The sequence below is a fragment of the Nycticebus coucang genome, chromosome 14, assembly GCF_027406575.1.
Source record: "Nycticebus coucang isolate mNycCou1 chromosome 14, mNycCou1.pri, whole genome shotgun sequence".
NCBI lineage: Eukaryota > Metazoa > Chordata > Mammalia > Primates > Lorisidae > Nycticebus > Nycticebus coucang.
In genome coordinates, this window is record NC_069793.1 from 64,919,387 (window position 1) to 64,940,950 (window position 21,564).

The window sequence follows — 21,564 nt, forward strand, 5'->3', positions numbered from 1 at the left end:
GTAACTGTTCCTCAGGTTGATTTAATTTGCAGAAAGAATCATAAGTCAATCTGTTTCCTCTTGTCCATTTGTCCTCCAAGCACCATTTGTTCTCCCTAAACAGAATTACTTGTACTCCTTATCTCCTCTCCTCCAAAAGGACAGGTATAAAAACATATGAACTTTATTGAGATACTGAGTAATCACTCTGTGATTCTTTCCATGTGCATAGTAAATAAACCTTTCTTCTATTAACCTGCCTTAATTATGAGTTGATCTTCCAGCAAACTTGCAGGAGGATGGGTGAAGTTTTTCCTCACCCCTACACTTCCTTGAACATGTATTTGTTTTTTTATGTACTTTAACATGATTTCCCTGGTGTCAAATGAATACTCCTTTCCCAGATGCTTATTAGTTCTTTTTCAGGTGTTTGTTTATTCTCTTATTGAAACATCTCCAGGGAAGCTGCTGGTTTGTTGGCATACTTGCTTTCTTGGAGAGAATTCTCTTCAATTCCACAGGTACTCATTGAGTGCTTAATATGTGGTCATTGCTATGCTCCTTGGAAGACACAAAAGCAATGCATCAGAACCAAGTATGTCTTGGTTTTGCGGGAACTTCCAAATTTATGGGATGAGAGCAAGATGGATATAAAAAGGGCCACAACTAGGGTGAGGCAGACAAGGCACGATGGTATCTTAGGTACCTTAAAGAGGCATTCACTCCCAGGGTCATGCAGATGCAGGGTAGGTACCTGAGTGAGTGCCTCCTTAAATTTTGAGAACCACTTGCTTGTCTTATCCTGGTCCTGACTATAGACTTAAGAAGTAGTTAGATCACTTGGAAAGCATGTCTAAGATAACATCAGACAAAGAATATGTGGTATGGAACAGTGCTTCTAAAGTACATGCCAATCACCTGAAGATCTTACTAAAAAGCAGATTCTGATTCAGTAGGTCTGGAATGGTGCCTGAGATTCTGCATGTCTGTCAAGCACTCAGGTGATGCTCATGCTGCTAGTCCTTAACACTTTGAGTAAAAGGGAGAAAAATTCATGCTAGAGAAAAAGCAGAGGACTAAATTAATTAGGTTAGGGGATCAATGAATGCTTCTCCAGGGAAGGTATTGGAGCTGAGTTCTTGAAGGGTGACTTGAATTTATAAAGAAAAAAAATGAAAAGAGAGTGAAGGGAGGAACAGAAGGAAGACTGTGCAAGGCCCCAGAGACAGGAATGAGTCCCGTGTGTTTTGGGACAATGGATAGATGGGCTTAGCAAGGCGCAGGTCCAAGTTGGAAAGGAAGAAGAAAAGTGTTTTAGGGCGGCGCTTGTGGCTCAGTGAGTAGGGTGCCGGTCCCATATGCCGGAGGTGGCAGGTTCAAACCCAGCCCCGGCCAAAAACCACAAAAAAAAAAAAAGAAAAGTGTTTTAATACAGTGGTTTGATTGTTCCTTTAGAAATGTAATCTTTTTTTTTTTTGTAATCTTTTTTTTTTTTAATACAGTGGTTTGATTGTTCCTTTAGAAATGTAATCTTTTTTTTTTTTTTTTGAGACAGAGTCTCAATATGTCACTCACTGTAGAGTGCTGTGGTATCAGCTCACAGCAACCTCAAACTCTTGGGCTTAAGTGATTCTCTTGCCTCAGCCTCCCAAGTATCTGGTACCACAGGCGCCTGCCACAACACCCAGCTTTTTTTTGTTGCAGTTATCATTGTTGTTTTAGCAGGCCCGGGCCAGGTTCAAACCCACCTGCCTCAGTGTATGTTGCCAGCACCTTAACCACTGAGCTATGGGCGCTGACCCAGAAATGTGATCCTTTATTGTCTTCTCAGGTACTTCCCAGCTGAGCCTTTTCATTTTTTTCCATCTACTTGTCCCCTCTGAGAATATCTGAACTCTGTCCTGGGGTGATGAAAGCCTGAGTCTCAGGGCACCTTAATAAATTCTGTGAGGCAATACATGGGTAGGAAAAGGAAGGAGGGTGGTGACTTTGTTACCTAGATTGGTTGGGCAAAGCCTAGGGAAGTTATTTGTTTGTTTTTTTTTTTAACTTAGCTGGGAGATATAGAAGCCAGAAAGCCCTCCTTATTATGGGCATTTCCAGTACATGTACATAAAAGGATGCCTAGTAAATGTATGCTGATTTGACTTGTTAGTAGAATAGAGGAGTATTCCTTGAGCTGAGTTCTGTCTGTTTCATTTTACATGTCCTACTTACAATATTTTTCTGAAGTTACTGGAACAGTGGGAAACTGGGCCTTGAACATCTTAAGTACTAAAGGAATGTTTATTAATTGATTCATTTGAGTGTTTTTAGGACCTTGTCTATCTTTTCCAGATAGTACAGCTCAATTCAGTAGAAGAACGCATTGAGTGACTTATATACTGAGACTTGGATATGCTTCTGTATAGCTACTAGAAAGCTCAATTTTCAGCTCAATTCAGTAAAAGAATGCATTGAGTGACTTATATACTGAGACTTGGATATGCCTCTGTACAGCTACAAGAAAGTAGAAGACTTAAATCCTGAATTCAAAGAATTTAGTATTATTTTAGAGCAATAGTTTTTAGCTGGGGACAATTTTTGTGTCCCAAGGGACATTTGACATTGTCTGTAGACATTCTTGGTTATTTCATTTGGGAGTATGCTACTGGCAATAGACAGACATCTCCCCTCAACAAAGAATTAACCACTCTAACATACCAGTGGTGCCAAGATTGAGAAACTCTGCTCTAAAAAGACAAACTACCAAATTGAGGCTGGGCATGGTAGCTCTTGCCTGTAATCCAGGCTTTGGGAGGCCAAGGCACGAGGATTGCTTGAGGCCAGGAGCTTGAGACCAGCATGGGCAATATAGCAAGACCTTATCTCTATAATAAAAATTAGCTGGGCATGGTGCCATGTACCTATAGTCCTAGCTACTTGGGAGGCCGAAGCAGGAGTATTTCTTGAGCCCAGGAGTTCAAGGTTACAATGAACAGTGATCGTGTCACTGCACTCCAGTTTGGATGACAGAGCGAGAACCTGTCTCTTAAAAATAAAGACCAATAAAAAAACTACCAAATAGAACTAGAACTTTGAGGTTGGAAGATCTTACTGCTAGTTAATAGCAGGGCAAGAACTAAAGCTCATTTTGCCCATGTCCAGTGTTCTGGCTGCTACTATAGGGCTATTTAGAGTGAGACGGCATTATATGACATACTAATCCTAATTCATTGTTTTTACTTTAGCCATAATCAATTGTTTGTATACTATGCAATTTTTTTTTTTTTTTTGAGACAGAGTCTCAAGCTGTCACCCTAGGTAGAGTACCGTGGCATCATAGCTCATAGCAATCTCTAACTTGGGCTCAAGCGATCCTCTCACCTTATTTTATCTATTTTTAGTAGAGACAGGGTCTCACTTTTGCTCAGGCTGGTCTCGTGAGCTCAGGCAATTCACCCCTTGGCCTCCCAGAGTGCTAGGATTATAGGCATAAGCCACAATGCAAGGCCTATGCTATGCAAATTTATTCTTTTCTGTCCATGTTAGTCCTTTTCCCTAGAACATATTTCTCTCATTTTTTCATCTGGGTAATATTTCACATCTCCAAGAAGTCTTCTCTAATCTGTAACACCTCAGATTGGGTTAAAACCTACTTCTTTATTCTTCCATAGCAAATCTTTATCATATAAAAAATAAATTTTCTGTTTATATGTCTGTTTTCCTCACTAAGGTTTAAGTATCTCAGAAGTTAGGACTCTTTCACTGTTCAGTTGTGATTGCTTAGGAATACATATTCAATCATAGAGATGAGCCAAACTAAGTAAACAGAGAGAGATGAGTGTGAAATAGAGTGTTGGGGAAGGCCTCATTGAATTTTTAAGACTTGACGATACTGATGACTGCATGAACACCTTATACTGGGCAGGCAAAATTCTAAGACAGTAATGGATTTTTTTGGTGGTGTTTTTCTACAGGTTGATATGTCAGACCTCTCCCCAGAGGAGCAATGGAGGTAAGTGTGGCAGTATGGGCCCTGCAGGCTGGGAACCGCAGGCTGGGAGCTGCAGGTTAACCCAGCAAATAGAGTTGTATATCTACCCTCTTTGCTTCTCTGTCTGTGAGAGGCAGTGGCTCATGACTGGCAGGACAGGTCTGTTGGAATCTTTCCAAGTACCTGGGTCACTCCTGGGTTGCTCTTTCAGGCCTAGGGAGTAAGTAGTATATTATATCAAACCATCTGTTTGAGTTTGAATACCAATTCTGTCATTTACTAGCTATGTGATCTGAGGCAAGTTATTAACTTCTCACTACCTAAGTTTGGCCCATTTGTAAAATGAGGACCATAATAGTACTAATAAAGTTGTGAGGATTAATGTACGTGAAATTCTTAGAACAGTGCTTGGCATGTTGTAAGTGTTATTAGCTTTGAAGATGATTATTATCCAGCTACTCGGGAGGCTGAGGCAAGAGAATCGCTTAAGCCCAGGAGTTGGAGGTTGCTGTGAGCTGTGTGACATCATGGCACTCTACCCGAGGGCCATAAAGTGAGACTCTGTCTCTACAAAAAAAAAAAAAAGAAGATGATTATTATCAACATCATCATCGTTACCCATGATATAGGATGGAGAGCACTGGTTGAGAAAATGGGAGCTGTGTCTTCTGATCTCATCTCTGCTACTGACTTGCTTTGTAACCAGAATGAGTCAACAAATGTCTTATTGTTATCATTTCTTGTTAGTAAAGAGGTTTTAGAGTGCCTGTTCCACAAGCAGGCTAACCAAAGAGCTGACAGAATTTAATAGTGAGAAAAAAAAACAACCCTTCATTTAGATTAAAACTATCAATTTCAAAAACAGAACAGTGAAGATACCAATTCATACGACAAACCCATCCTGATTTTAGGTGTTTTTAAGCTCAGTATACACCATTATGTTCTTTAGCCACCAAAATATTTTTATATAATTAGTTGATGTTCATAGAAATATGCTGTCTGCTAGAGGGAAGGTAACAGTGCCACTGTGCTCTTGCTTTGCTGAGGTCACAAGTATTTTGTTCTAAGCACTTCATATGAAGATCTTTAACTGGATCATGTCTGGAAGAAGGGAACCAGAATTATAAAAGTCTTCACATCATGTTATATAGACAGTGGTAAAAAGATCTGGAACTCTTAGCCTAAGAGGGCACAGGATAGTTTTATTTTGTTTTAATAAGATCATAATGAATTTTTGAAGGAATGATGTTGGGAAAGAGGAATAGATGTGTCCTTTGCTGTTACAAAGTACGGGATATGGTCTGATGGATTGAAGGTATAGGAAAGTAGATTTTTATCTCATTGTCAGAAATGTTTTTTTTTTGTTTGTTTGTTTTTTGAGACAGAGTCTTACTTTGTTGCCTGTGGTAGAGTGCCATGGGGCCATAGGCACACAGCAAACTCAAACTTTTGGGCACAAGTGATCCTCTTGCCTCATCCTCCCACGTAGCTGAGACTATAGGCACTCACCACAATGCCCAGCTATTTTTATTTTTTTGAGACAGAGTCTCACTGTGTTACCCTCAGTAGAGTGCTGCAGCATCACAGCTCATAGCAACTTCAAACTCTTGGGCTTAAGAAATTCTCTTGCCTCAGCCTCCCAAGTAGCTGGGACTACAGGCACCTGCCACAACTCCTGGCTATTTTTTGGTTGTAGTTGTCATGTCATTGTTGTTTGGCAGGCCCGGGCTGGATTTGAACCTGCTAGCTCTGGTGTATGTGGCTGGCGCCCTAGTCGCTGAGCTACAGGTGCCAAGCCTGACTAGCTATTTTTAGAGATGGCTCAGCTCTAACTCAGACTGGTCTTAAACTCCTGAGCTCAGGCATCCCACCTACCTTGACCTTCCAGAGTGCTAAGATTACAGGCGTGAGCCACCATGCCTGGCCAGAAATATCTTTTTTTTTTTTTTTTTTTTTTTTGAGACAGAGCCTTAAGCTGTTGCCCTGGGTAGAATGCCGTGGCATCACTGCTCACAGCAACCTCCAACTCCTGGGCTTAAGTGATTCTTTTGCCTCTGCCTCCCAAGTAGCTGGTATCACAGGCGTTTGCCACAACGCCCGGCTATTTTTTGGTTGTAGCCGTCATGGTTGTTTGGTGGGCCTGGGCTGGATTGGAACCCGCTAGCTCAGGTGTATGTGGCTGGCGCCTTAGTTTGAGCCACAGGCTCCGAGTCCAGAAATATCTTCAGTAGTTAAGATGTATTGAAGGTAGTGAGTGTTTTGTCTGTAAAGCTTCAGGATTTAATTTATGAGCAAGTATAGGTACCTACAATGTGCTAGACACTGCTAGTTCTAGAATAGACTACCTTAATTTTTAATCAAAGGCTGGAAAAATAATTTTTTTTTTTTTTTTTTTGTAGAGACAGAGTCTCACTTTATGGCCCTTGGTAGAGTGCCGTGGCCTCACACGGCTCACAGCAACCTCCAACTCCTGGGCTTAAGCGATTCTCCTGCCTCAGCCTCCCGAGCAGCTGGGACTACAGGCACTCGCCATAATGCCCGGCTATTTTTTGGTTGCAGTTTGGCCGGGGCCGGGTTTGAACCCGCCACCCTCGGTATATGGGGCCGGCGCCTTACCGACTGAGACACAGGCGCCTCCCGGAAAAATAATTTTTATATTGAGGCTTGGTGCCTGTGGCTCAAGCGGCTAAGGCGCATGCCACATACACCTGAGCTGGTGGGTTCGAATCCAGCCCTGGCCTGCCAAACAACAATGATGGCTGCAACCAAAAAATAGCCAGGCATTGTGGCAACCAAAAAATAGCCAGGCATTGTGGCGGGCGCCTGTAGTCCCAGCTACTTGGGAGGTGGAGGCAGGAGAATCTCTTGAGCCCAGGAGTTGGAGGTTGCTGTGTGCTGTGAGCTGTGATGCCACGGCACTGTACCCAGGGGAGACAGCTTGAGGCTCTGTCTCAAAAAAAAAAAAATAATAATAATTTTTACATTGGGTGGGGACTTGAACAGAATGATTTCTCTGGTCTTTTCTAGATTCTTTTATTTTTTTTAAATACTCTAAACTGCTTCAGAATAGATCTTTTCTTTGATTTCATGTTGTGCACATCCATTCAGTATTTATTGTCTGTGAACAAGAAACTTATCTCTTGCTATCATTTTAGCTCTCCATAGCCCATAGGTGTTTTTAAGTGTTCTCTACCCTCTTAGTTCAACTCATCCTTATAACAACCCTATGAAGCAGGCAGAAAAGATATGGACTCCTTTTGACAGATGAAGAAACTGTGATGTAGAGATGTGAGGTTTCTTGGCCAAGACCATATAGGTGGAGCTGAACCTAAGTTTCTGACTCTCAATCCTATTCTCTTTCTGTCATATTCTTCCAGCTAGAATACAGTTTGTTTGTTTGTTTTTTAGAATACAGTTTTATGCGAGATGAACCCTTGGGTGCTAAGGCTGGCTAACTGGCATCTGGTTTCCCACTTTGCCCACCAAACTTACCCCCTTTACATTTTATTATCAAAACTTTAAACATGTAGAAAAGCTGAAAGAATTGTACAGTGAGGAATACACTTATACCTACCACCTAGATTCTACCATTACTTTTTTGCTTCATTTGCTTTTTTATCCATAACTCATCCCACTGGATTCTTTTTAATTTTAATATTTCATTGATTTTGGGAATTCCATGAAGACACCACTTATGGTGTCCTTTCCCTTCCTCCCAAATGCCCTGGTATAATGGGAATTTGTATAAAAGCTTCTGACTGTGAGCTACATTTGTATTCAGTTTTCCCTCTTACCTTATTTCTCATACATCTCCCTTGGCCGACTGTGACCCAGAGTGATAGGAATGACTGTTCTTAGAAGATGTTTTTGAAGAGCCAGGCATAGTGGCTCATGCTTGTAATCCCAACGTTCTGAGAGGCCAAGGTGAGTGGATTGCTTGAGCTCTGGAGTTGAGACCAGTCTGAGCAACAGCAAGACCCCCATCTCTAAAACTAGCCAGGTGTAGTGGCAGGTGCCCATAGTCCTAGCTACTGGGGTAGCTGAGAAAAGAGGATCACTTGAACCCAAGAGTTTCAGGTTGCTGTAAACTATGACACCATGGCACTCCACTGAGGGCAATAAAGTGAAACACTCTGTCTCAAAAACCAAACAAACGGACAAGACCAGAGAATGCCAGCCTTCGATTACTAAAAAGTTTCCAGCTGTACTCTTGAATTACAGAATTTCATTGAGCCTTTGAGGAGACTATATACCTGTGGACCCTGATACTTTGGATTAGTATAAAGTTGAAGCAGTCCAGGTTTTTCAGGCCATCTCCGGCACTGGCAGAGAAGGTAGGATGAATAAAGCAAAACTTTAATCCTGGAATCCATACAGATTTGCAATGTTACTCTTTTATTGGTGTCATAAATATCATTGACTGTGAGTAGGCGGCTTTATGGCTATAACCTCTTTGGTTTACTTTCTCCTTTTAGTGTCAGGTTGAAATCAGTCTGAAATGGGTAGTGATACAGGCTTCTCCTGGAACTTGCTTCCTGCACTGGAGCCATATCAACTATTTTCTTTCTTTTTTTTTTTTTTTGCCATGACGGGGCAGGTAGCAGACCACCCACCTCTAATCCCAATATCTGACCTTGGTTCCTGGAGTGTATATAGCTTCTATTCTGCCCCTAAATGGCCTGTCCGGTAGGGTGTGTGTTTTCCTAGCCTCTAATTTGCATGGTACCCTACAACTGCAAAGCACAGAAATGTGTTCTGAGCTTTGGACTGGCAGGATATTCCTGGAAAGCACTGCTCCTTTATCCTCACACCATCCTTGGTTTGGCTCACCCCATGTGTTTGGCTTTCAGGGTCGAGCACGCACGCATGCATGCCAAGCACCGTGGCCACGAAGCCATGCATGCTGAAATGGTCCTCATCCTCATCGCTACTTTGGTGGTGGCCCAGCTGCTCCTGGTGCAGTGGAAGCAGAGGCATCCCCGCTCCTACAATGTAAGCTACTTTGCCTCTCCCCTCTTTGCTTGTTAGTCATCAAGAGAGTTCCTAAATATTTCAGGGTACGACCTACCCTGGCTGCATATAGACAGAGAAAGACAATGCAATGAACTTTATGTATGAATGGTTAATAGTGTACGAAGTGGTGTGTGTCTAAGGGGCAAGTAATTCAGAGGATAAAAAAACAGGTTAGAATGTGAAACTACTTCCATGTCCAGAAAATGTAGGTCTTTTTCTTTTATTTCTATTTTTATTTATTTCTTTTTAAAAATATAAATAAAGAGTTTATTTGGGCCAAATCTGAGGACTATAACCTAAGAGCATAGATTTGAGTTGCCCTAATTTATGCTTCAGTTCCTTTTTTTTGAGACAGAGTCTCACTATGTCACCCTCAGTAGAGTGCTGTGGTGTCACAACTCACAGCAACCTCAAACTCTTGGGCTTAAGTGAGTCTCTTGCCTCAACCTCCCAAGTAGCTGGGATTACAGGTGCCTGCTACAAAGCCTGGCTATTATATTTTTTTAAGGTTTTTTTTTTAATTTATTTATTTTTATTGTTAAGTCATAGCTGTGTACATTAGTGCAATCAAGGGGTACAATGTGTGGGTTTCATATACAATCTGAAATATTTTCATCAAACTGTTCAACGTAGCCTGGCTATTTTTTTGTTGTAGTTATTGTTATTTGGCAGGCCCCGGCCGGGTTTGAACCTGCATGCCTCAGAGTATGTGGCCAGCACCCTAGCTGCTGAGCTATAGGCACCAAGCCACCTTTCTTTTCTTTCTTTCTTTTTTTTTTTTGGAGACAGAGTCTTACTTTTTACCCTTCATAGAGTCTTATGGTGTCATAGCTCACAACAACCTCAAACTCTTGGGCTCCAGTGATTCTCTTGCCTCAGCCTCCCATGTAGCTGGGATTACAGGTGCCTGCCACAACACCTGGCTATTTATAGAGATGGTGTCTTGCTCTAGCCCAACTGATCTTAAACTCATGAGCTCAGGTAATCCGCCCGCCTCTGCCTCCCAGAATATTGGGATTACAGGCTGAGCCACCACACCTGGCTGCTCGGATCCTTATAAATGTTATGTGAAAGATTCATGAATTAAGAATTATGAGGTTGGGTGGTGCCTGTGGCTCAAAGGAGTAGGGCGCCAGCCCCATATGCTGGAGGTGGCGGGTTCAAACCCAGCCCCGGCCAAAAACTGCAAAAAAAAAAAAAAAAAAGAATTATGAGGTTGGGGCTGGATGTGGTGGCTCACACCTGTAATCCTAGCACTCTGGGAAGCTGAGTGGATTGCTTGAGCTCAGTAGTTTGAGACCAGCCTGGGCAAGAGTGATACCCTGTCGCCAAAAATAGCCAGGCCTTGTGGCAGGTGTCGGTAGTCCCAGCTACTCAGGAGGCCGAAGCAAGAAAAATTGCTTGAGCCCAGGAATCTGAGGTTGCTGTGATGCCATGGCACTCTACCAAGGGCAACAAAGTAAGACTCTGTCTCAAAAAAAAAGAAAAAGTATAAAATAATAAATGAAGAATTATGAAGTCCAGCTATGTGCAGTGGTTCATGCCTGTAATCCTAGCATTCTGGGAGGCTGAGGCAGGATTGCCTGAGCTCAGGAGTTTGAGACTAGCCTGAGCAAGAGTAAGACCTCATCTCTACTAAAAATAGAAAAATTAGCTGGGTTTGGTGGTGCATGCCTGTAATCCCAGCTACATGAGAGACTGAGGCAGGTGGATCACTTGTGCCCAAGAGTTTGAGGTTGCTATGAGCTATGATGTTGCGTCACTCTACCCAGGGTGACAGAGTGAGATTCTGTCTTAAAAAGAAAAGAAACTGACAGGTCCAGAGAGTTGAGATATGAAAGGGTTACAATCAGCAGATGTAGGATTTGATCAGATTTGAGATTTTCAGCTATGTCATACGTTCCTCTGGAGATGGTTTTCCATCAAGGGAATCAGTGGAAAATCTGAAGCATAGAAGGAAATAGGCTAATTTTTGTGCTTGAGCTAGCACAAGTTCCAAATAGTACTGCCCTATAGCTAGCTCAAGAGTTAGCGTGTGCCACAAGTAGGAATATCTTGTACTTTCAGGTCACAGTATTTGGAACCAGTAGGTAATAGGTACCGCCCAGCAGGCTAAGCTTCCAGGGTGGGGCTTCATGTGTGTACCTGTTTGTAATTCACCCTGTCATCTGAGATGAATGCGTGTTACTGTGTTGTTTTATGTTTACTCTATAAAATGGGGATTGTAAGATGGTTTAATTTAGCCTGGAAAAATAAGAAAACTCTTAAGTGTAGAGTGAAAGTGTATATGTAAAAAGTTTCTTTCTTTTTCTTTTTTTTTGAGATAGGGTCTCTGTTGCCTAGGCTGGAAGGCAGTGGCTCAATCTCAGCTCACTGCAACCTCAAACTCAAGTGATCCTCCTGTCTCGGCCTCTCAAGTGTCTAGGACTATAAGCACATATCACCATACCCAGCTATTTTTTTTATGTTTATTATAAAGACAGGGTCTCTTTATGTTGTGTCAGGCTGGTCTCAAACTCCTGGCCTCAACCTATCCTCCTTTCTTGGCCTTCCAAAGTGCTGGGATTACAGGTGTCAGCCACTGTGCACAGCCTATAGTTTTAATTTTTTTTCCTTAATAATTAATGATATTGAACTTTTTCTCATGTACTTATGTGATTATTTGTATGTTTTCCCTAGAAACATGATGTTTATTCAAGTCCTTTGCCCGTTTTTTTTTTTTTTGAAACAAGGTCTTACTTCGTTACCCAGGCTAGAGTGCTTTGATTCAGTGGCATCATAGAAGCTCACTGCAACCTTAAACTCCTGAGTGAAAGCGATCCTACTGCCTCAGCCTCCTGAGTAGCTGGGACTACAGGTGCTTGCCACCATGCCCCACTAATTTTTCTAGAAATGGAGTCTCACTTTCGCTTAGGCTTGTCTCGAACTCCAGAGCTCAAGCAATTCTCCTGCCTTGGCCAGCCACTGTGCCTGGCCTACTCATTTTTTTAAATTGAGTTTTTTGTGTTTTTGTTAATGAGTTGTGTTTTTATACTCTGTACTGGACCATTATCCAGTGTATGGTTTGGAAATATTTCTTCCCATTTTATGGGTTGTCTTTTTATTTCCTTGATAGTGTCCTTTGGTGCATAAACATTTTTAATTTTGATGAAATACAGTACATATATTTTTTTCTTTTGTTTCTTGTGCATTTTGTGTCTAAGAATCCATTACCAAATTCGAGGTCAAGATTTACCTCTATTATTTTCTTTGAACAGTTGTAGTTTTTGCTCTTTACACTTAGGTCTTCGGTCCATTTTGAGTTTTTGTAAATAGTGTGAGGTAAGAATCTGACTTCTTTTGCATGTGGTTATCTACTTGTCCCAGCATCATTTATTGAAGAGACTTCTTTCTCCATTGAATAGTCTTTTATCAAAAATCAGTTAACCAAATATGTATTTTTGTGCTCTCAATTCTATTCCATTGATCTGTATGTCTTTTCTCATGCAAATACTACACTGTTATGAAGTGTACTATTTGGAAGTATGTTCTTCAAATTTTTTTTCTTTTTTCTTTTTTTTTTTTGAGATAGAGTCTCACTGTGTCACTCTTGGTAGAGTGCTGTGGTGTCACAGCTCACAGCAACCTCAAACTCTTGGGCTTCAGTGATTCTCTTGCCTCAGCCTCCCAAGTAGCTGGGACTATAGGTGCCCGCCACAATGCCCGGCTAATTTTTGTTGTTGTTGTAGTTGTCATTCTTGTTTAGTAGGCATGGGCTGGGTTCGAACACACCAGCCCCGGTGTATGTGGCTGGTGCCCTAACCACTGAGATATGGATGTTGAGCCTGTTTTTGTTTTTTAAGATTGTTTCGGGTGGCACCCATAGCTCAGCGGGTGTTTGAACCCAGCCCAGGCCAGCTAAAATCAACAATGACAACTGCAACAAAAAAATAGCGGGTATTAGGGTGGGCACCTTGTAGTCCCAGCTACTTAGGAGGATAAGGCAAGAGAATTGTTTAAGCCCAAGAGTTTGAGGTTGCTATGAGCCGTGACGCCACTGCTCTCTACTGAGGGCAACATAGACTCTGTCTCCAAAAAAAAAAAAAGATTGTTTCATCTATTCTCAGTTCTTTTTTTTTTTGAGACAGAGCCTCAGGCTGTTGCCCTGGGTAGAGTGCAATGACATCACAGCTCACAGCAACCTCCAACTCCTGGGCTCAAGTGATTCTCCTGCCTCTGCCTCCCAAGTAACTGGGACTACAGGTGCCCGCCACAATGCCCAGCTATTTTTTTGTTTTGTTTTGTTTTTGGTTGCAGCTGTCATTGTTGTTTGGTGGGCCTGGGCTGGATTTGAGCCCTCGAGCTCAGGTGTGGCTGGTGCCTTAGCCGCTTGAGCCACAGGCGCTGAGCCTATTCTCAGTTCTTCACAATTCTTTATTTTAAGATCAGAATTTCCATTTTTGCAAGAGGGACTTTACCTAAAAATTGCAATCAGTGTAACCTGGCTTATTGTACCCTCAATGAATCCCCAAAAATAAAAAAAAAAAAAAAGAATTTCCATTTTTGCAAAAGCAGTTGGGATTTTGATAAACATGGCATTGATCCTGTACATTGCTTTGGAGAAGTATTTCCATCTTAACAATATTAATCTTTCAATTCATAAACACAGACTGTCTTTTTATTTGTTTATTTTTTGAAAAAGAGTCTTGCTCAGTTGCCCAGGCTGGAGTGTGGTAGTACAATCATAGCTCACTCTAACTTCCAACTCCTGGGTGCAAATGATCCTCCTTCCTCAGCCTTCTGAGTCATTAAGACTACAGGAACACTCTCTGGCATGCCCAGCTAATCTTTTTTTTTTTAGTGGAGACAGGATTTTGCTGTGTTGCCCAGGCTGGTCTCAAACTCTTGGCCCGAGGCAGTCCTCTCATCTTGGCCTTCCCCAAGTGCTAAGACTACAGGTGTGAGCCACCTTGCCTGGGTCTTTTCCTTTATTTATATTTTTAATCTCTTTCATCAGTGTTTTGTAGAGTTCAGTGTACAAATCTTGCACCTCTTTTGTTAAATTTATCCCTCGGTAGTTTAGTCTTCTTGATGCTATTTCTTAATTTCCTTTTTGAATTATTCAATGCTAATATCTAGAACTACAACTAATTGTTTTTTGTTGATTTTGTCTTATATTAGCTAATATAGGTTTTAGCTTTGGGGGGATTCTTTAGGATTTTCTATATACGATATAAGAACAATGGTCCCCAGACTTACTGGCGCCAGGGACTGGTTTCTTTTTTTTTTTTTTTTTTTTGATGGTGATAGAAGTGATGGGGAGCAGCCATAAATACAGATAAAGCTTTGCTGGCCTACTCCTCACCTCCTGCTGTGTGGCCTGGTTCCTAATGAATTCTTAGAAATGGAATTACCTGATCAAAAGATATACACATTTTAATTATTAATGGAATTTGCCAGGTTGCCCTTACAAACATAATAGCTGTTATAGTTTACAGTCCATCCATAGAGGTTTGAACTGTCCTGTTGTCCATTGTTAAAGAGGACACAGGGAATCCTGTGTAAGGATTTTAATTTTTGTAAGTCTATTAGGTAAATATATCTCATTGTGAAGTATTTTTTTAGTTTTTAGTGAGGTCGAGCATGTTTTCATACTTTGGTTTCTTCTGTTACTTATTTGTTCAAATCATTGACTAGTTGTTTTTTTTGTAGTTGTCATTGCTGTTTAGCAGGCCGTGGCCAGGTTTGAACCTGCCGGCCCTGGTGTATGTGGTGGGTGCCCTAACTGCTGAGTTATGGGAGCCAAGCCCATTGACTAGTTTTTATATTTGACATTTTAGTTTTTATTATAGTAATACATATAGTTTTAAAAGAGAAATAGTTCTGTAAGGCTTAAAAAGCCAAACACATCAGTGTTCTGTCCAATCCTGTCAATCACCGATTCTTCTGTGGCAATCACTTTTAACTTTTTTAGTTCTATGATTCTGATGACCTTTATTTTCCCATAGAAGTTTGTCCTGTGGAAAAGACCTCTTTTTTTTTTTAGAGACAGAGTCCCACTGTGTTGCCTTTGGTAGAGTGCTGTGATGTCATAGCTCACAGCTCACTCTTGGGCTTAAGCAATTTTTTTGCCTCAGCCTCCTAAGTTGCTGGGACTACAGGTGCCTTCCACAACGCCTGGCTATTTTTTTGTTGTAGTTGTCATTGTTGTTTAGTAGGCCTGGGCCGGGTTCAAGCCCACCACCTCTGGTGTAGATGGCCGGTGCCCTAACTGCTGAGCTATGAGCGCTGAGCCAAGACCTTTGTATTTTTAAATAACATTTGTAGGCCAGGTGTGGTAGCTCATACCTATAATGCCAGCACTTTGGGAGGCTAAGGTGAGAGGATTGCCAGAGGCCAGGGGTTTGTGACCAGCCTGAGCAATGTAGTGAGACTTTTTCTTTTTTTTGAGAGCTGTTGCCCTGGATAGGTGCTGTGGTGTCACTGCTCACAAACTCTTGAGCTCAAGCGATCCTCTTGCCTCAGCCTCCCAAGTAGCTGGGACTACAGGTGCCTGCCACAAGGCCCGGCTATTTTTTGGTTATAGTTGTTGTTTGGCAGGCCAGCCAAACAACAACCTGCCAGCTCCTGTGTATGTGTCTGGCGCTTTAGCTGCTTGAGCTACAGGTGCCAAAGACAGCAACTTCATTAGAAAAGGAGGCAAAACATATAATCAGTTTACCAAAGAGGAAACCCAGAAGGCCATTAAGCATGAAAAGAGATGTTCAGAGTCATTAGTAAATAGAGAATTATACACTAAAACAATGAAATATTACTTTACATCTGCTAGGTTGGCAAGAACCAGAAAGTTGAATAGTGCCATGTGTTGGCAAGGATCAGAGGCTGTAGGACTCACTCTTTGTGTACTCTTTTGTGGGTATGAAGATTGGTGCAGGCATTGCGGGTAGCAGCATGGCACTGCTCAGTCAAGCAGAATATACATATGCCTTGTAACACATCCTAAGGGGACCATGTGAGAGAGTGTTTATTTAAATGTTAATTGTGGTAGTTAAGTAGTTGAAGGCAATCTGGATATCTGTCTCTGAAAGGGTATATATATAAAATGAGGTAGATGCATATTATGAAATTTTTTTACAGTTAATAGCAACATATTAAGTATACCTATGGAAATTTGGGTGGATTTTAAAAGCATAGTACTGAGTGGAAATAGGAAGAAACAGAAAGATATATAACACAGTGCCAATTAATAAATGGAAAATATATACACAGAAAGTAATAGTTTGCAAGGTACAAAGACACATTAGAGTGTCTATGGGGTGAGTAATTAAAGAAAATCAGAACAATTCTCCAGAGAATATTGTCTAAAGGAGAGGCACTGGGATTGTTGTTGAGTAGCAGAAACATGAACTAATTGAGACTAGCCTTCAGAGCTTTCAAAAAATTGCTTCTTTTGTCATGCTAAGACATGATGGAATTAATTGATAAGGCTCATTTTATCTCAAACTGAATGAAATGTTTTGTTTTCCACCAGTGCAGGTTGGTGGCCCAGCCTCTCAGTGGGCACCCATGACCACCAAGTGGAAAAATACTAGCTCTGTTCTCCCTAGACCAAGGTTTCTCAACAAGGAACTATTGATATTTTGAGTCAGATAATTTTTTTTTTAATGGGGCTGTTTTGTGCATTGCAGGATGTTTAACAGCTTCCTTGGTCTCTATCCACTAGATGCTAGTACTACCCTTCCCCCCGTCATGGCAACCAAACATGTCTTCAGACATTGCCGAATGTTTTCCTGGCGAGCAAAATCTCCCCTGATGAGAAACGCTGTCCTAGACTCTAGGACCTAGAACAGCATAGATGTTGCCAGCTATGTGACTATGTGCAGTTATGCCAGTTCACTGAGAAACATCCAACTTCTCTCTGGAGCTTCAAGTTCAGCCTTCGCATTAGAAAAAAGAGAAATATAGTCTAAATTAACTGTTATGTAGAGCAAGAGATCCTTCTGTGTTATATCTAAATTTTAGATACTGTTTTTTACATTCCAGCAATAACAATAATAATACCTTAAATTGCTTATAGTTTAAATTTGTTGATGATTAAAAAAAATTCTTTTCTCATCTGCTATCTTATTGAACTTCACGACAGCTCTGTAAGAGAGTTAGGATAGGGATTTATCTCCATTTTTAGATTAGTAAACCAAAGTGCAGAATCCTGAAGTGATTTTCTGGGAGTACGTGACCATTAAATTGGAGTGCTGGACCTAAAACTAAAATCTGATTTTTGGTTAAGTGCTTTTCCATAGGTTTTTCTCAAAAGCTTCAGGAAATTTTTGTCAATTTCTGTCATAGTCCTGTCTGTTTTTAACTTCACTAACTTTCCTTCTTTAATGACTTTTGCCCAGGTCCTTTCATTGGATCTCAGGTACTTTCATAAGCACTCCTTTACTTTCTACATCATCTTGCCTCCCCAGCCTTTCTAGGGCTTCCCACACACTCAGTGAATGGTAGTGGGACAACTTGGGAGACAGATCCGGATTGGAAACCTAGCCCAGGTCAGATTTGCTTTTTAGCTTATCTTTAGCTCAGTTTTCATCATCTATTTAGACAGTTTAATATTACTCTTTAGCTCCCTAAGGGATGTTACGGGAAGGAGTTAAGTTTATGCCTGGAAAAGTATCTGTGCTATTTTTAAAGATCTCCAAGGAGAAGCTTTCATCATCTTTGCTACCAAATATAGAACCTGTTCAGACCTCTGCCTCCTAAACTACTGTTCCCTCCTGGAACAGATCAGTTGCAAAATCTCCTACCTAGATTACTAGAACGTGGCTGGAGAATTCTGAGGGTAAGAAGTTGTAATTTACTTTCTGTGAGAAAGAAAAACTTTTATGCAAAAAAAAAAAAGAAAAGAAAAGAAAAGAAAGAACCTTTATCCTCAGAATATAATAAAAACTTCTAGCTGTGGAATATGAGGCATGACAATTAAGGTCACGAACTTGTCACCATGTATGTAACATGGGCAGTGCTTCTACAAACTCAGTTAGGTTTCATAATCTTGGTATATCAATATCTCACAGCTGTGTTGGTGTCAACATGTGGCCATGTCTTGCAGAGTCGTGTTCATTATTATTGTGCATTTTTGTGTGCCATCATGAGAATATTGGAGCTTGAATTAGAGCAACAAACAAACGTTAAATTTCTTATTTAACTTGGCAGGAGTAGAAGTGAAATCAGGGACATGTTAGTCCAAGTTTATGGGGATAATGCCATGAAGAAAATAGCAGTGTAAGATGGATTAAATGTTTTTCTGGGGTGGTGCCTGTGGTTCAGTGAGTAGGGCGCTGGCCCCATATACCGAGGGTGGCGGGATTGAACCCGGCCCCACCCAAACTGCAACAACAACAACAAAAAAATAGCCAGGCATTGTGGCAGGGCCTATAGTCCCAGCTACTCAGGAGGCTAAGGCAAGAGAATCACCAAAGCCCAAGAGCTGGAGGTTGCTGTGAGCTGTGATTCTACAGCACTCTACAGAGGGCAACAAAATGAGACTCTGTCTCTTAAAAAAAAAAAAAAAAGAAAACGTTTTTCTGAGGGGAGAGAAATACTGAAAGAAGACATTTGATAACATTCAGGACATCAGGGATAATATTATGACAGTTCTGATGGCCATTTCAGAAAGAATTTCAAAATTACTTTAAAGGGTAGACTAGGTACTGACGTCAGTGCATAGCTTCTCAAGGGGAGTACTTTGAAGGTGACTGTAGTGATTTTCAGCAGTGAGGGATGTAGTACTTTTTCTTGGTTGAGCTTGCCAACTTAATTTCAGACCTTGTATAGATTAGCCACCTCTGAGCTTTCCTCCCTCTTTAGGGTCATTTCTCACCCCTGCCTCAAATACATACCTTTATCCCCCTAGACCTGCTAAATCATCAAGACAGATCAAAGGATGCTTCCTTCAGGAAGCCTTCCTTCATTTTTCCACTTTTAGTGAAGCTCTTCTTCTCTGTACTTACTTGGCCACTAGGGCTTACTTCATTATAACACTCATACTGAATTGTAGGTATTTGTTTCTCCTCTGTGGACTTAAGTTCCTAAGGAAAGTTAGTTTTTTTATCTCTGAATTCTCCAGTCCTTAGCATGATGTCAAGTAAACACTCAGTGTTTGTTAAATGACTATTTGACTGACTCTTTTGCTTAGAGAGGAAATAACTTGGGAAAAGCATAGTTCTAGGTATTAGAAGAATAGGCATGGGGCGGTGCCTGTGGCTCAGTCGATAAGGCGCCGGTCCCATATACCGAGTTTGGCCGGGTTTGAACCCGCCACCGGCCAAACTGCAACCAAAAAATAGCCGGGTGTTGTGGCGGGCGCCTGTAGTCCCAGCTACTTGGGAGGCTGAGGCAAGAGAATCGCTTAAGCCCAGGAGTTGGAGGTTGCTGTGAGCTGTGTGAGGCCACGGCACTCTACCGAGGGCCATAAAGTGAGACTCTGTCTCTACAAAAAAAAAAAGAATAGGCATAACAAACAGAAGGCTTGGAGCCTGTAGCTCAGCGGCTAGGGTGCCAGTCACATACACCAGAGCTGGCGGGTACGAACCCAGTCTGGGCCTGCCAAACAACAATGACAACTACAACCAAAACAACTGAGCATTGTGGCAGGCGCCTGTAGTCCCAGCTACTCGGGAGGCTGAGGCAAGAGAATCGCTTAAGCTCCAAGAGTTTGAGGTTGCTATGAGTTGTGACACCATGGCACTCTACCAAGGGCGACATTGTGAGACTCTGTCTCAAAAAAAAAAAAAAAGAAAAGAAACGGAAAAAATTTACTCTTTGCTCTCTCTGAAAGGTAAGACTTGGACCCAGAGGCAGAAGGGATACAAAGGCAGATTTTTCAGGTCAGCATCAAGGAAGAACTATCTTGCAAATATATTTTACTTTTTTCTTCTTTTAGCAAATATATTATCAACTGCATGGCCTGTCTCATGTTTTAAGGATGACTATTTGTGGGTGTGGTAGGATGGGAACTCCTTCAACCAAATTTCTGCCCTGTAGAACATTTCAGCAATGCATAGGGTATTACCAGTCATAGAAGCCACACTGAGCATGTCTGCCAGTTGGGCCTCCGTACAACTCTTCAGATAAGTGAAGGCAATAGCCCTGCCTTCCTGTAGTCTTCTCCAGCCCCACATCCAGTACTTTCAGCTGTTCCTTACGTGATTTTGTTTCCAGACCTTTCAATGCTGGCTGCTCTCTTAATGGCCATGTTTACATGGGTCATTACAAAAGTTTTGAGATATAAAAAAATCAAGAAATGTAAAATCTGCAGAGACAGAAACAAATGAAGCCCTCCCAGCAACACTGATAAGCTGATCACATTGAAACTTGCATGGGTAAATCAGAAAGGATGCTCTCAACTGTGTTTCTTGGAAATGAAATAATGAACCAGTCTGTCTCAAAAGTTTCCTGGTGATCTACATATTTGTCACTGTTTGTAAAAGTTTCCTGGTGATCTACATATTTGTCACTGTTTGTACAGTGTGATCCCAAGGCCTGATTCCAGTACCCCAGGAATGCTTGGTCAGAGCAGAGAACAGTAGAGATGCTGCTTCCTTCATTCTGGGTGTATTCTTAGTTAAACAGTTTAGGGTGTTTCGGCTCTTTTGGCAATAGCACTGCTGACATATAGCTATGAATCTCTTACTTAATTCTACTATTTGGACTTATAGTGTTCATTTTTCATCCATAGCACTCTTTTTTTAGCTAAGGGTGGCAGGTGATCCCTATCCCACAACATGGGGAGAAGCAGAGGTGATAAGATGAGGATCCTAGAAGTAAAGTGTCACTCACATATGTTTAGGCTAAGAAGGCAGCTAACATCTAGGGAAGGATGACTCTGACTGTTTTCATGAATTCTAGTTCCTCTTAGATAAAAGAGATCTTGTCTACCTACACATGGATTAGAAGTAATTGTCAGGTGTTGATTCCATTTCTACCAACACACCTTCCGGTGATGGCCAGCTCTCAACTAAAAGGCAATCTATCTAAATATAGACTAGTTCTTAACTGTTAGCATCTAACATCATCATCTCAACTGCTTTGGCCTTGTGGAGAGATAAGTGATACGTTATTATTCTTATCTGCCAGATTCAGTAAGTGTTTGCTAAATGAATCAGTGAGTCAGTTTCAGGTTAGTTTTCAACTAACCTTTTATATTTTTAGATTCAGGGAAAGAAGGATGAATGGCTTTTGTGATCCCCTTTCACCTGGCCAAATTCAAGCCTCTTTTAGCCATCTAGAGTTCTCCCTTTTCCAGGAAATTTTTCTGATAGCTCCTGTTCACACTTGTATATCTTTCCTCTCAAATCTCATGTCAGTACTTGATGTTTTGCATGGCAAAACAAAAAAAAAATTCATGTGTTTTTTCTTTTTTTCTGAGACAGAGTCTCACTATGTCGCCTTTGGTAGAGTGCCATGGTGTCACAGCTCGCAACAACCTCCAGCTCTTGGGCTTAAGCGATTCTCTTGCCTCAGCCTCCCAAGTAGCTGTGACTACAGGCGCCACCACAATGCTTTGCTATTTTTTTGTTGTAGTTGTCGTTGTTGGCAGGCCTGGGCTGGGTTTGAACCTG

The 21,564-nt window shown here is 41.4% G+C and overlaps 1 protein-coding gene across 5 annotated transcripts in view; it reads left to right on the forward strand.

Moving 5' to 3' along the window:
- RNF121 (ring finger protein 121) overlaps positions 1-21,564 on the forward strand; it is an 83,471-nt gene that overhangs the window by 31,523 nt on the left and 30,384 nt on the right. For 2 of the 5 annotated variants that reach the window (XM_053562802.1, XM_053562804.1), the window contains 3 exons: positions 3,939-3,976; positions 8,806-8,947; positions 13,096-13,210. In XM_053562802.1, the coding sequence (XP_053418777.1) occupies positions 3,939-3,976; positions 8,806-8,947; positions 13,096-13,210 (295 nt within the window). The remainder of the gene's footprint in view (positions 1-3,938; positions 3,977-8,805; positions 8,948-13,095; positions 13,211-21,564) is intronic. The other 3 variants (XM_053562803.1, XM_053562805.1, XM_053562807.1) reach the window with 3 other exon arrangements.